At 40.1% G+C, this 16,827-nt stretch overlaps 1 protein-coding gene across 1 annotated transcript in view; it reads left to right on the top strand.

Annotated features, from left to right (window-relative positions):
• Window positions 1-8,202, top strand: part of PROX1 (prospero homeobox 1) — a 96,365-nt gene extending 88,163 nt beyond the window's left edge. Inside the window, exon 5 of the mRNA XM_069233901.1 lies at window positions 1,767-8,202. Coding sequence (XP_069090002.1) covers window positions 1,767-1,952 — 186 coding nt within the window. The 3' untranslated portion in view covers window positions 1,953-8,202. The remainder of the gene's footprint in view (window positions 1-1,766) is intronic.
• Window positions 8,203-16,827: the final 8,625 nt, after the last annotated feature.

The raw sequence follows: 16,827 nt of genomic DNA, 5'->3' as shown, positions 1-16,827 counted from the left end.
CAGTGTTTCTTTTTTTTTTTTGTAGTAGCCTCTCTTCTCAGAATATGCACACTGATTATAACCTGGTGCCCTTTTAACAAAGGATCTGTGTGAAGTAGTACCACCTAAAGTAGCACCCTACCCCAAGTTGTTGCCGTGTCCGTCAAATGGATAAATACTACTTCGTTGGGGCTGATGAAACACTGTTAATAGTTGAGCACCGTTCTGATAGCTAACTATATACGTAAATCAGCGTTTGAGGCTCTTTGTTCGAAGGTAGGATCAAATGTTTTGATGCCTATCACCAGGCAGTATATAGAAAACAGAAGCACACTGAGAGGATTAGCAAAGTTTACACAATTGTCTGCGGAAAATATTAACCTGTGTCCTGGCTCTCTTTTATCTGTCGACTGCACAGTGAACAACCTTGACACAAGTCTTTTGCTAGTTCATGCACCACCAATTCAAAACTCTGGGCCCGAAGAGTAAGTTTGCTACTTTTTGGCTAGTCACAAAATCTGAGGGTCAATTTACTATGAAAGTGTAACTCACATGGCGCAACCAAACGGAAAGGCCACAGGTTTATACACTTTCGAGTAAGTTGCACGTTTGAGTAAATGTGCTACTTTTTAGCTATTCAGAAAATCCGAGTGTAAATTTATTGCAAAAGTATAACTTACAATTTGTGTTTGCAAGTAGCCAAAAATAAATCAACTTACTCAAAAGTGTAAATTGTAGCAAAGTATGTTACCTTTGTGAATCCTGTCCTCAGGGTGGTCACAGTGAGGCAGGCATGGCTGCCATATTTTTCTCTATTTAATGAGCTGCCCCAGTGGCCTTACAAAGGCCCTGCGGCGCGGTTTGGTGGGGAGGGTAAGCTCAGTGGTGCTCCCTCAGCACAGTACCCTGGCCTGAAAGCTCCGGAGTGAGTCCCGAGATGTGGCCCTCCATGTAATTTGCAGGTGGGTGGGGGTCTTGTGGGGGAGGGGCGCGAAGGAAGGGCAAGTTTTGTTATGCCACTGAGCTGCCCCTTAGCCGCCCCTGAGCCTATCTCTTCCGATTACTGCTGCAGGCATAGGAAGGAAAGCTATCCCTAACGCCTGTCTTCTTAAATACCTAAAGAATCGAATTTGATACCCTCTTTGCCTTTATTTAAAGCTTTAATTATAAAGTCGAATCGATGAACCTTATACCTAGCACTCCACAAACGGGGACAGTGAATGGCCTGTGACGTCAAAGAGTGACACTTCCTTGGGTTAGTTGTTAACATACTCTGCGCTGCCCCGATGATTTTATTGTTGAGAATGGAACACAAATGTCCTTGTTGTATATTCAAAGAGGAGGCGCTGATGAAGCGCTTGCAAAACTGTCTCAGACTATAACAGAGTGGCTTTCTCTATGCCAGCGACTGCTCCCTGTCACAGAGGCAAGATTCCTCAGATGCACCGTTTCTCGTGAAATCTGGCCTGCTAGAAATCCTTCCTCCTACTGTCCTGCTATTCGCATTGTCTGCTTCCAGCACAGTGTACTGAGCAGACCTGGACATTGCTGCAGCAGACAGATAGATCTTGCAAACACACCAGGCACACACTTTGAAACTGTTGCGCTCTTGCCCTATAAATAACTGCTCTCCAGAAGAGAATAGAGGCGGCCATATTTAGAACACGCAGGTGTCACGCACGCTAAGCCCCTTCTTGCCAGCAAGAATGAGTGTTGTTCTCCCTTTGAAGAAGCAGAGACCTGAAACTGAAAACTTCATTAATGCCATTGTCTCCTTGTGTCGGCAGGTTCCGGAGAGATTCCTGGAAGTGGCGCAGATCACGTTACGAGAGTTTTTCAATGCCATTATTGCCGGCAAAGATGTTGATCCCTCCTGGAAGAAGGCCATTTACAAGGTCATCTGTAAACTGGACAGTGAAGTCCCTGAGATTTTCAAATCTCCAAACTGCCTGCAAGAGCTGCTCCACGAGTAGGGACCCTGTGGCGCGGACCGAGCGCAGCAGCACCTCTCGGCCCCCCTACACGGATGCTCACATTATGTGTCTCCTTTGTAATTTCATATATGTGTATATAATTGCTATATTTGCATACATATGTCTATGTATATGAATACGTAATTCCTTATGGATTCTATTTATTTATTTTATTGTGTCAAGTTGAAGGGGCTACTTATGTTTCGTATGCTCTCTGCTTTTTACCCAAGACCCTTAACATTTGGACTCTGGATAGGGTAATTTTCAGGGACACTAAATTCTAGCGTGCAGATCCTGTTTCAGCAAGCCAGGGCATTAGGTGTTAAAAAAGATGTGGCTAGCAAACATTGCTGTTGCAAAGTTGCCTTTTCATCCCGTGAGAAAAGTCATAGCACAAAACTGCGGGTCGTTAAAGGCACAGTGCGCTGATACTGCCAAATGTCTGAACATTGCGGCGTACCTTCAGCAGATTGGATCTCTTAGACAAATATTCCAGATCCTGTTTCATTTACTCATTTAAAACACTCACGAGAACACCAGAACGTTGATTCCTGAACTTAACACTTTTCTTTATTGGAATTGGTTTTGTCCATGATTATTGGTGAAAGAATAGCTTATACCTGATACTTCACAGCCTGAAACAAACACTGTTCCACGCAGATGTTTCACAAATCTTCTGGATTAAATGTAAATTAAACAGATCAGCTAAACAATTACAGAAGGACATTTAGTGTTGAAAAGCCTTTCATTGAGTGTTCATATATTTTGTGCCCATTGAAACTTTTAACATGTTTGCTATTTTTATGTTGCGTTTCTCAAGCAAACCTCATGTACCCTGGGATATTGTACCAATGGCTTCACAATCTGTGTCTCAGGAAACATCCTCCCAGGTAGTGTTCACCGAGTATAGAAGAGAGCTCACAACATTATAGTTTGGTGGGTGAAGTACCATCACCTAGAGTGCTGCATCCTGCAGCTTCCTGGGACCGATGAGGTATGTTGCCCAGAAGCCTTTGTACATTAGAGGATGCAGCATGGAAGCATGGAAGGGTACTGGATGGATTGAGCAGGTTTAACTGTAGTTGTTAGGGACTATGATGGCAGAATGCAAGGAGCCCTAAGACAAGCCGTAAGACCTTTAGTGGCAAAGATGTGATGAGAATTTTGTGATTTGTGGGTTGATGTATTTCTAGAGAGATACACATGGGCATACTAGATTACTACTTTGCACCCCTTTGTGTGCTTGGTAGTTTTCAACAAGATAGTTCTGTCAATATAATGAATTTAGTTCGCCTGGAAGCACCATACAGCATGTATCAGCTTTATATAAATGAAGAGTTATGCAGGTAAGCAGGGCTAACTGGGTAGATATATATGACAAAGTCAGAAATTACCTTGAAAGTACTGTGCCACTCCATGAATGGAGATGTATGTTTCACCATGCAGTCACAATGAGCATGTTATCAAGGCAGGCTGAGTGTGGATTAATGGCATCAAATATGCCTGGTAAGGAGCTATGCTGCAATTCAGTGAAGGGGAGGGAATCAACAGTGCCACACTTTCCTTGAACTTAAGAGTGGTAGACCTGGTTGTTTATTTGAGGTTCAATCCAGTGTGTGGCAGGATGTTGCTAGTATTTCATCTTCAATAACTAATGAAACATGCACAACAAAATTATGGTCTGAACTGAAACTTGGTTATCTCAGAAGTATGAACAAATACATCAAGAAGCAACAATAAAGAAACATTCCTCTAAAAATGTTAAAACTCTGTCATGCCTTCTCTACTTGGCAAGAGATCAGCACCAAACTACACTTTTGCTAAGTGGCAAATTCAGATATGTAATCTGAGTGCTAAGCAACTCTCTTCTGAAGCAAAACTGATTCTGGCTAAAATATGTTTCCTTTCATGGATGAATCTGTAAAATACAACTAAAAGCTGTTGATGACTAATCTGGTGCAATACAAGAAAGAACTGCCATTTTCTTGTACTTGCTTCATTAGATTTTCACTTGTCATATACATAAAATGCAAACATTCCTCAATGAGAGAATTCATTAATCTTGAGACTTGTAATTCCAAGCATCCTTCGTTATGGATGTTTATCTTTTGTGTATTGAACTGTTTTTTATCGCTATTCAAAGTTTTGTATTGACTTGGCTGTTATGTTTTCACTCAATATATAGATTTTACTAATTTCAGTGATTTAAACTACAAATTTATAATGTCTTTTCTTCATGAAAGTAATCATTGTGTGACAAGTGTGCAAGTAAAGTAAGGTAGATGCCTTTTGTTCTGTTGGGCTTAGTAACAGATTAAAGTCTTCACTGTTGAGACCGAAGACACCTGCCCAGTGCCCAGACACATGCCCTCTTGCTTTCCACCATTGTTGAATATTGCTAGACCACAGGGAACAAGCTGATTGAGTATCCTATTCTGCCCATATTACTAATTATTTTTTTAAGCCTTATCTCACTTTCCATCTACACTACATTTTTTAAATACATTTTCGGATCCTCTTTGTTCGTAAGTATATTTGTAATATTTTAAGAAATAAAATGTGTTGAAGAATGAGTCATTGCAACAAGAAGAATTTTGTCAGCAGCATTGCATTCATCCTGTATGGCAGTGTTCCTTTTTTTTTAAAGGAACTGTTTTCACTTTGGAGAGCAAATGTTTAGCCACATGGATACCTAGGTGACCAGATCAATAACCATTTCTCTTACGTACTTGTACCTAGTACCCATCCTGGGGTATGAGCCATCTACCAGGATTCTCCAGCTATCTCCATCTTGGACTTTTCAATAACCACTTCAGTTTCACTTTATTTACAAACACTGCTGATTGAAGAAAGTATGTCCAAGAAATTGTCAGCATAAAGATTTATAAGCCTGCTGATGTAAGATTAAATAGCACAGTCCTATGACCCTGGGTCATTACTCCTAAGCACTGGCAGAATATATAGAGTATGAACAAGCAAACAAAACATGTTTGAAATGTCTCCAGTTTCACACGCATTTAGCAGTTTTAATATTGACATTTTCTCGTTGGTGAGAGATAGCAGAAAGAAACATAGAAATAAAAGGCATAAATAGCTTTTTTACACATATTTGTGTGTTTCTTTGTCAATGCATACATACCTACATAACTACATACATACATGCACATATATACAGATAACAACCCTCGAAAAAGTAATAGTGAAAAACATACCTACAGTTTTAGTTAATGTTAATCAAATCTAGGTATATCTTTTCAAATATTTTTTATTAATAAGGCTAGAATTAAACTGTTATACACCAGGCACTGGAGAAATCAGCATCTATCCTGATACACAAAGTCAGACGTATTTGTAGACTGAACGAGTATCATTCACTATGCCTTGGTAAGTGATAAAGACTACCACTTGCTTCATATGTTTTTAGCATCTTCATGTCTAAGACTGCACATACCAGTTTACAAGATATTCCAATTAGAACACCCAACAATTGTATCATAACTGAACCATAGTAAATTTCAAACTAAGATTTTCAACATATGGGAACTATTGCACATGCTCAATCTGGCAACAACATTGTAATCATTGCATATTAAAATAATACATTATAGCCATATTGCCTTCGTGCCTCCCAATATATTTATGAATATAAGAATACTTATACTAAATCAGAAGAAGAAAGGTATTTCTTTTTATTAATGTTGCAGCTTCAATTTTCATTAAGCTGTTGCTACTTGGTGGGCAGATGGTTACCTTTTCACAGCAAAAAGAAAAGTTTACATGGAAATGAAGGTGAAATCCAAAAGGAAATCCCACATTGCCACCCTATAGTAACTCAAATTTTATTTTGCACATATTGCTGATGATGTAGTCTGTGCCTAGACCCTAAATGCACCAGCGGAAGGATCAACATCCTTCAATTACCAGTATTTCCCACAAGTACAAAAGTCTTTGTGCCTTCTGTGGCTTACCATTTCATGTTTTGAACATTATATTCATTTTCTACTGTTGCAATAAACACAAGGGTTTGATTTCTGGCTGTTTAACATAATGTTAATAGCTATGCATATTTTGTGTCTTTCTAAAAACCAAGCATGAGAATACTGTACATTTTTGAAGAAAAAAGTTTCTAGAACCATTTGATAAAGCAAATTATTTTTTCCTCAATTGTTTAAGCAGCATTCAAGTTTTGAAAACTCTTGTAGACGCCAATTTTTTGTAACAACTGTTGTGAAGATATTGTGATCTCTTAGCCTAAAAGGAGTGTAGTATAGAAGCAATAGTTCATACAATGTGACATACATATATTATGTACATATACATACATAATATTTGGATATGTAAATACAGGTCTGAAGTGCAAATGCTACACTTTCCTATCTAAATTCAAATCCTATTTTAGACATGTTTTGTGAGCAGAATGTTCTATTTGTAATTAAAAGCATACTTATTTCTGTATCTATGGTTGTGTAATGCTAATGTTTCACGGTCATGGTAAAGATGTGGAAGATGTTAGGGTGTTGTAGCTATTTGAAAACGTGTTCACCTATGTATTCCTGAGGTTTGCTTTGTGCCTATGAGTATTATTTAATTAAAGTGTATTGTTTGCTGATTTTTTTGTGTTACTGTACAAGATAGAGGGTGAATATTTGAAATTGAGGGGAACTTTTATAAAGCAATGTAAAAAGTATCTGCTGATGTAACTGATTAAGGAGCAAGATAAAAAAAAAGTACAAAATGTTCAATTTATAAAAAAATACTCTACTTATTGCATATTGGTATTGAAAGGTAACTTTTGCATAATTTTTAAGAACTAACAGTTTTCATAAAAGGCAAGGTGATATAATTTCTGTAAAAGGTCAGACTTTATTTTGTGTACATGCAGTACTACACAGTGAAATGTTATATTATGGTTACAAGTAAATATTGTAGGGGAAATGGTGGAGCATTTTTAGTTTAACATAGGATTCTCACCAGCAACATTGCAAAATTTGTAATGTAGATCATGGTTTAAAAACTGCAAAAAGTAAAATTTGTACATGAATAGTCAATGCAAAAATATTTTGCCTTGTGTATGATATACAGTGAAATAGTAGTTAGTATTACAAATAAAACATGTTGCCCTTTTTGTTACAAGTATGTATTTGTAAATTCTATTATGCATTGTTTTCAAAAGTCTCCCCTTAATGAATTTAACTGTCTTCTGAGTAAGCAGTTATTGTATTGCACTTACATGTTTCGTTTAAAAAAATGCAATTTTTATTTTCTGTTAGTGGTAAATCAAAAGTTGAAATTCAAGCTGGAATGTTAATTTCTGATGCTAGGATAAAAACTGTTAGTCAACCTTTGCAACTTATGAAAAACATATTTATATTAGATGTCATAGAGGCGACACAAGTTTTAAAGTAGCATTTCTAATTTCAACATCAAAGCCAGAATATGTTTATTAAAACTAAATTTACACATTTACACAGGAAGCACTTTTACATTTTGTTGATCTAACTTAAATCTTCACAATACAGTAACCTGAACATATTTGTCCCAAAAAGTATTTATAGCTTGAATAAATAATTTCCAGTTTGAACACTGAAGAGGAAGAGTCAAAGGTTAGGATTTACCTCAGTATTATCTTAGCTATCATTCATGTAAATAAATACAAACCATGAAAAGACTGCCTTTATATTGTTTAGCAATATGTTGTAAATAGCATATTAAGCTCTTTTGTAAGAAAAAAACCCTTTAATTTGAAAATAGTATAATAAATGAATTGATAAAGTACATTTTGATTTCTTTTGTAGCTAGAGGCAATTTCAACTTTGGATATTTTGTTGTTGTCAAGTTCTAAAGACTTTGCATAATTTATTGGTTTAATTTATCATAATTTATTTGAAAAGGTGTACAAAACTGTATTACCGAAGATGTACTGTAATATTAATTGATCATATGACTAAACAACACAATTCCTTGTCTCTTTAAGGGAAATGGTGCAGTAGATAATTGCTTTTAAATCCTTGATAAATTTTCAGCTCGGCAGCTACAAAATTAAAACATTTGTTTTGGGGGAAGGGAATTTTATTTTTGTGTGTTTTATGCTTTTGTACTGTATACCCTCCAGAATTATACCTGTTTGCTTTGTACCACTTAAAGAATTCAGTAGTTCAATTGCCTTGTGTGCCTTCCATCTTCTCTAAACTGAATGTATGTGCAGTATATATGCAAGCTTGTGCAAAATAAAATATAAATTGCAAGCTCATTGCCGTTGTTTGGAGTTATTTCTCCTTGTACCGTTGAGAATATGTGATGCACTGATTTAAGAAAATCTCTTTGTTTCCAATTAGGACAGTAGATATTTACATTCTGTTATCTTATTAACATAGATTAGGCTTTCAGTAAAATAACCCATCTGTATGAATTGTATTAACATTTCAGGTGCTAATGTAAGGTATGTTATAAAAAAAAAAAAAAAAAAAAAAAAAAACAGAATGCGCAAGTTACTTCATCACCAATAGAACATAAGGATTTCCTGTACTGCTGTTTAAATATATTGTTTTAGAGTCTTTAAGGCCAAAAGAGCAAAATTAACAAATAACCAAAAGTACATTTGAGAATCAGTAAGATTTGTTTGTATTAATTTCATCAGTTTTGGCTGAAACATTTGGCTTAAGTACTAAAGCATTGGAATATATTTTTATTAAAAACAAAAAACAACAAGACCAACTCTGCAGTTGGAAACTGGCCAGAATTGAATCACATCATAATTTGACATTTTAACAGACTAGTAAAAGAATGAGGGATAACAAGCTCAGGAACAAATTATCCAGTTAGGTTGCTTACATCAGTACCTGCAATCTTCTAGTCCACACATGCCAAAAAGCCACCTGTCTGTGTCATGTGAATGCCTGAGCCACTGAATAGGAAAAGCATAGCATCTGTTGTGTTACTGTGTCTCTCACCACATTGCAACTTTTCAGATTTTCCATGTAATTCAGAGCATTCAGCAGAAAACTCTAAGGGCATTCCAAGTGATTAAGGTGGCAGCTGCCATCATTTTCTACAGCCTTTTTCATAGTAGATGCAGGAGACCTAGCATTATAACTTGGTATGGATAAATCTGTTGATTCTAATAGATGAGTGATTATTCCTAAGTCTTGTTGTTGAAACTTTGCAGATGAATAGAAGTATTTTAAAATTCATATTTATTGACTTTTCTTTTTGTAACAAAATCATAAACTTGTGGCTTTGCAGTTGAGCAAAATATACACAAACATACTTTATTACAGCATATTCAGTGATCATGGGATTTTGTGACCCCTCCCCAATTCTCCCAACCCCAGTAAGCACTGCATGTCAGCCTCATATGTTTAAATTCTTGAGCCCATCCTCATTCAATGAACTCCCCTTTTGCCCTTATGATTCCATTCAGGAATGGCCTCAAGACCTGGCTCTTCATCTGATCTCTGAGGATACACCCCTTAGCTCCTTGAGAACCTATGGGTGAGTAGTGCACTCTAAAAATGCATGGTTGATTGATTGATTCAACTCATGATATATTTGCAGGGCATACATTGTCAAATTTCCTAGGATATCTTTGACTAACATACACTGTTTTTTTTATTTAACACGCAGTTGTCCATTTACTACCCCAGTGTGAGAAGGGCCTTGTAGAATAAAATAACTCTTCTAGGTGAAATTCCATTAAGCCATGGTTTGGTCATGATAGTTCCATCCATAATTACCAAGAGAGAGGAGATACATTGCACACAAAGACATGGTCTTTGTTGGAGAGTATCATGGCCTTTTCAAAAACAGATTCTGGTGCCTTCACAAAAGGGAAATGGGGTGTTGTGCCTGAGATCATGGCATGTTCTGCTACCTTGCATAATACTGTGATGCCTCCTTGTGGATTGGGAAAATGTGATTCTGAAGATAAAGACTCCTCCCCCCTTGTCATACACCCACATGCCAGGGTACTACTAGAGCAGCAGAGAGAAGGACACACAGAAAAGATATAATACCCATTCCTAAGTTCTGTACACTTCAGTCATAAGTAAAATATGAATATGGAATTTTAAACAACCACTTTCTGTTTATTTACAGGTATTGGAAAAACAAACATCAGTAAGTCCTGGGTAGTACTCTATTGTGTACAGTACTGATAGTGCACAATTCATAGGCATAAACAATTATGGATCGTACTGTCATTCCTCCTATCTCTCTCTCTGCCCAGTCCACCCCTCTGCTCCTGCTCTTCTCCCTCTTCAATAATGCTCCTTGTGGGCAGTCCACTTGCCATTTCTGGCACAGATACAGCAATTCCTTATAATTGAAATTCCTTCATGATCGTCAACAACAATTGAGAACCTTGTGGCCCTAATCCCAAGAAAAGCCCTTCATCTGGCTTTGGCATTACTGGTGTCTGTGGTCCTGCAGTTGGTAATTGACATAGTGATACTGTTGCACTGTTGATAGGGGTGCAATGCGGTGGGTGCGGTCACCAGTAACTGTTCCTCATCTTAGAACTCCATATCGCCTTCCTCTTTTTCTGTTTACAGAACCGTCTGTAGGAAAAGCTAGTGCTTAGACTTAAGTCTGGATGTGTTTCATATATTGAGTTTTTACACTGATGTCAGTGCACCTCTGTCATATTGGTACCTTTGTATTTAATCCATGTAAGACCAGCTAAGTCCCACATTGCATTTCCACAGTATCATGTACAGCAGGACCAAATGCACTGTACACAGTGGGGGTGTGTGTTGAATGTGATTGTCTTGGCTATGCATTTCACATGACTCTGCTGTGTGTTTGGTGGCCCTCACTCCAATACTGGTTTAAGGGTGAAAGCAATGAATTGCACTGACATGTCTTTGTAGGACGTTCTGTCTAGGTGTCATTACTACTACTGAGTGAAGTTGGATTTAATATTACTACTTTAGAAATCATACAATAACACAATATAGCATCACAAAAATACACCACACAGTGTTTAGAAAAATATATAATATTTATCTGGATATTTGCAGGTTACAACGATCAAAGATGCAATAAGTAAATGTAGATATATCACTGAAAAGTGATATAAAGTGTCTTCAGTCGTTTAAGAGCAAACAAAGTCTCTTTTTAGCACAAAGTACCTGGTTTGCGTGAAAAATCTCCGCAATGGGCCGCAGAGGAGGAGAAGCGGGGAAACAAAAGGGTGTGCGTCGATTTCTCGGGCCGCACACAGTGATGCGTCATTTAGTTTCCACGCAGGGACGGATGTGCGTCGATTTCCGGCGCTCGGTCGTGAATCCTCTTCAGGTTGTGGGGTTTTCAGACGCCCCGGGGTCTGTGCGTGGAATCCTGGGCTTGTGGAGCGGAGTCACAAGCGCTGTGTTGTTCCGGTGGGTGCTGCATCGATTTCCCCTCTGGAAGTCGGGCCGCTTCATCCCAGGTCGGCTGTGCGTCGATCCAGTGGGCTGTGCGTCGAAGTTTCAGTCGCAATGCAGGCGCCGCTTCGATCTTCTCCTTGCGAAGTCGGGCTGCGTCATTCCGTTTTGGCGTGAATTTCTCATCGCGGGGCAGGCTGTGCGTTGTTTTTAGCAAGCTGTGCGTCAAATTTTCACCGCACAAGGAGTCCAGTTGCAAGAGAGAAGTCTTTTTGGTCCTGAGACTTCAGGGAACAGGAGGCAAGCTCTATCCAAGCTATTGGAGAGCACTTCTTCACCACAGCCAGGGAGCAGCAAGGCAGCAGGGCAACAGCAAGGCAGCAGTCCTTCACGGAAAGCAGTCAGGTGAGTCCTTTGGGCAGCCAGGCAGTTCTTCTTGGCAGGATGCAGGTTCTGGTTACAAGTTTCTTCTCCAGGAAGTGTCTGAGTTGGAAGGGGCAGAGGCCCTGTTTATATACCCAAATGTGCCTTTGAAGTGGGGGAGACTTCAAAGAGTGGCTTAGAAGTGCACCAGGTCCCCTTTCAGTTCAATCCTATCTGCCAGGGTCCCAGTAGGGGGTGTGGCAGTCCTTTGTGTGAGAGCAGGCCCTCCACCCTCCCAGCCCAGGAAGACCCATTCAAAATGCAGATGTATGCAAGTGAGGCTGAGTATCCTGTGTTTGGGTTGTGTCTGAGTGAATGCACAAGGAGCCGTCAACTAAACCCAGCCAGGCGTGGATTGTAAGGCACAGAAAGATTTAAGTGCAGAGAAATGCTCACTTTCTAAAAGTGACATTTCTAAAATAATAATATTAAATCCAACTTCACCAGTCAGCAGGATTTTATATCACCATTCTGGCCATACTAAATATGACCTTCCTACTCCTTTCAGATCAGCAGCTACCACTCAAACAATGTATGAGGACAGCCCCAATGTTAGCATATGAAGGGAGCAGGCCTCACAGCAGTGTAAAAATGAATTTGGGAGTTTTACACTACCAGGACATGCAAACTACATAGGTACATGTCCTGCCTTTTGCCTACACAGCACCCTGCCCCATGGGTTACCTAGGGCATTCCTTAGGGGTGTCTTATATGTAGAAAAAGGGGAGTTTTTAGGCTTGGCAAGTACTTTTAAATGCCAAGTCGAATTGGCAGTGAAACGACACACACAGGCCTTGCAATGGCAGGCCTGAGACTAGGTTAAGGGGCTACTTAAGTGGGTGGCACAACCAGTGCTGCAGGCCCACTAGTAGCATTTAATCTACGGGCCCTGGGCACATATAGTGCACAGTACTAGGGACTTATAAGTAAATTGAATAGTCCAATTGGGTATGATCCAATGTTACCATGTTTAAAGGGAGAAAGCATATGCACTTTAGCACTGGTTAGCAGTGGTAAAGTGCACAGAGTCTAAAAACCAGCACAAACAGTGTCCAAAAACTGGAGGGAGGCAGGCAAAAAGTTAGGGGTGACCACCCTAAGGCTGTCAGGTATAACATGTGTCCCCCCAGCTGAAAGTGGGGAGAGCTACACAACCTCCTGGGAGCTCTCATCGCTAAGGCGGAAGTATCTGGAGAGACCATCAGCGTTGGCGTGTTCAATCCCCGGGCGATGCTCCACCGTAAAGTCCATCCCATGTAGGGAAATGGACCACCTCAAGAGTTTTGGATTCTCACCCCTCATCTGCATGAGCCATCTGAGGGCCCTGTGGTCTGTCTGAACCCGGAAGTGAGTCCCAAACAGGTAGGGTCTTAACTTCTTCAGTGCCCAGACCACAGCAAATGCTTCTCTCTCAATAGCACTCCACCTCTGTTCCCGTGGTAATAGCTCTCTGCTAATAAAGGCTACTGGTTGGTCTGAGCCCTCCTCATTTAGCTGTGCTAGAACAGCCCCTATGCCATGCTCTGTCAGAGCCATTGGGTTTCTCTTTTCCATTAATAAAATCTTGAATAGGAGTTTATTTCTGAATAAGGAAAACAAAAAGGGAGCAGATCAATAAAATCATGGTGGACCCACTTCACAGTAGCGTGACAAAAGTGCATGCTCCTTAGTGACATATGCACTTTTGTCTCAAAGATCCTACAAGGTAGGTGGGGATCTTTAAATATGGCAGGTGCTCCACCATCAGGGGAGTGCAGACCAGACCCTTGGCTGTCCTGGTAGCTGGTGGGCCACCACCCCACTTTGAAGTGACCACCTTAATTTTCAGTTGATCATGCATTTCAAATCAATACATGGAAAAATCAACATTTAAAGTGCAATTAAAATAACAAAAGGTGATGGCTGGAATGCTTGTGAATGCCTCCGTCATAGGCAATTGTTCAGGCTGCATTCCATTTAATCATTTATTTGTCACTGAGCCACTGGACGTAGGGTTCAACTACATGCAAATCAGACTAGGTTCTTACCCAGCAGGAGCAGTTCAGCCCAAACTGCAGGGCAACATTCACTGAACAGGAGCTTAAGCAATCCAAGATCCGTTACAGTCTTGTTTGGCCATATCAGTGAGGTGCAGTGCAATTTGGATCCAATGGTGCAAGAAGGACAAGACATAGGTCTGGGTGTACTTTTCTCACTTAGAGCATCGCATTAAAACTAGGGGGTGAGAGGAACCTGCGGAGTTTAACTCCACGGAATTCTGCAGAGTTACATAAAAACTCTTTGAGAATCTGTGGAGTTCTGCTAGTGGACGGAAGTCAGATTGTCACACTCCTGCAGTTGTTTTTAGCATCAAGAGCTTGGTCTGCACTGAGAAATCAGCATGAATGTCACCACGCTGTGCACCAGAGGGCGCTGCTTTTTGTGATGGTTTTTGCTGCGCTCGAGTAGATTTTGTACTCGAGCAGCAGCTTTATCAATGCGAATGGTCACGACCAAACATGTTGGGGAAATGTCACTGGGGGCCATTCACCTGGAAATTGCACTAGGGGATGCCAATTCTCGCTTGCCAACTTTGGGGTGAGCTGATACACAAGAAAAAACTTTGCCACGCGGCAGAGTGCAGAATTTGTCCGGAACTCCACGTTACATGTGTAACGCGAACTGGTCAAAACTCTGCAAACTCCACCGGTAGAGCAGAGTTTATCATCCATTTCTAGTTAAAACCACAAAAAACCTCTGGGGAAATGCTTGTAAGATTTTCATCCACTGGCATCTGCTCATGCCAGGATCCAGTCCATCATATTTGTCTTAACTGCAGGACTCTAGACAGAAAAAAGCGATGAATCAACCCGAGAATGACAAGAAGATTCTGTGATAGTATATGGTACAATATCCTGACAGCATGGACTCATTACCAATTTTCTTCAGTTAATTTGTATTTTTAATCTTCAGAAAATGATAAATTAAATAGCACTCTTCATTTTTCTCAGCAAATATGTGTCACCCTTTGTGACTGGTTGTGCCTTAGACCTGCTATTCTACTATGCCAGAATACTTTTGTAAAACACATTCTTGTGTAATGTGTGTAATCTCTTTGCTCATAAATTGGTCAGTGTGTGATCTTTTAGAATCTGGATCCAAAATTGTATAATAATCATCGGAACACTGAGTATATGGACTTGGAACAAAGATTGCACCAAATAATCCTAAGAGACCTTTCAGTGTAACTTAAAGTTTCAGGCTTTCCTCTCCTATATTGTGCAGCAATAAGTGCCAGTTCTGTTCTAAGAGTATACTTTTAGTTCAGATGTATCCCATTGTCTCTTCCAGAACAGAAGCATGAAATGGCAGATCTCGCCGCTCCTTGTTCATGGACCCTCCAAGTTTCCAAATGCTATGAGCACCAGTCCTATTATACTAGAGCTATTCACAGGCGTAAGTGATATTAAAGACATCAGGTTTATTTTCACTCCCTTCTTGTCCCTTTGTGTAGGCTTCTCTTTAAATTCAGCTACTTGCTCTCCCAACCCAGTTGAGAAAATTAGACACAAAAGGCAGAAGGCCAGTCTGGAATGTGTGTGCACTTTTGTTCAACACTCCAATGGATCTTCGATACAGTATCTTTAACATAAAAAAAAAAGTTTGTATGCTATATGTAACGAACATCTGGGTAGTTTAATGTATTTCAGATACAACTGCCTGTTTCTGTGATTCTGACATTCATAGGACTTTCCTATAAAAAAATTCCAGATTAAGGGCTTCATAACGAGTTTGGCGGTCGGACCGCCACATTGGCAGTCCCAATAGGACTGCCGTGTTGACGGTCTTTCACACCACCCTATAACGAGTTACACAGGTAGGAATGCAGACCACCAACCAAAAAAGGCAGACTGACAGCAGCGCGGAGGCCCGGAAATAGGCGGTCCAGCCTCGACAGCATCGCGACCAACCACTGACAATATTACAAGCCCAAAGTCTCAAAGGCGGGTACCCATGGCGGTCGGAACCACGGCGGTTCACGATCACCAAAGTAATACACAATGAAACATTGGATGGAATTGCAAACACAGTTGACACACATTGCCACACTGGACACACCTGCAAAGGACACTATAAAACACACCCCTTCACACACCACAATCCTCTGCATCTTGACTGCTAGACACAGAAGCCAGAGCATATAAAAAAATCAAACTTTTTAGAATAGACACCTCTTCAATTGTTGTTTCAACATCTCATACCACACCCTGCACATACTTCATTCCATTCACACCCTTTTGTACTACCCCAGTTTAGTAACCCACTGTCACCCGCTTTTCTAAATTTCCTGTACACCACCATGTCGCACTCCAAAAACCCACTTTTTACTGAGAATGAGTTAAGAGTCATGGTAGATGAACTCATTTGAGTAGTGCTACAATTGTTTGGAGGCCAAGTCCAGCACACTTCTTTCAGTAGGAAAATAGGAAATGTGGGACAGGATAGTTGACAGAGTCAATGCTGTAGGCCCCAAAGGAGGACATCAGGAAGAGATGGAACAACCTCAGGGAAAAGGACCGCTCCTTGGTCTCCCGGCACTAGCTGCAGGCCAAGAAGACTGGTGGTGGCCCTTCCAGCGCCCCATTACAACTCTTTCAGTGCGAGGAGACGGTCTTGGCCTTGGGCTTGACAGGACTACCGAGTGGAGTGGAGTCTTGTAAGTCACAACACAAAAAAGATCACAAAAATGCCAAGTCATGCATGCTCACTGCTGACGCTTTACCACCGTCACTGTCAATCCACTCACCAGCCCAGTGTTCTCTCCTTCAAATAATCCTGTATGTGAACTCCCAATTGAAGTGTACCCACTTGTGGTTTATTGTTACGTATAAAGTGCGTAGTACGGGGGGTGACAGGACTGCAAATCCCAAGAAACACTGTTGCTGTAACACCAACCACCAATCAAAAAAAAGGAAATGGCAGGTAGGGACAAATTCAAATCTCAATTGTACGAACAGTCATTAATTCTGTTACACCTCAATTAATTTATTTCACTTATTTATTTCAAAAGATTTTTTATAGTAAAAAAGGATATATGATTGTCTAAAACA

Source organism: Pleurodeles waltl, chromosome 5, assembly GCF_031143425.1.
Source record: "Pleurodeles waltl isolate 20211129_DDA chromosome 5, aPleWal1.hap1.20221129, whole genome shotgun sequence".
Classification (NCBI taxonomy): domain Eukaryota; kingdom Metazoa; phylum Chordata; class Amphibia; order Caudata; family Salamandridae; genus Pleurodeles; species Pleurodeles waltl.
This window is presented reverse-complemented; position numbering and strand designations above follow the sequence as displayed.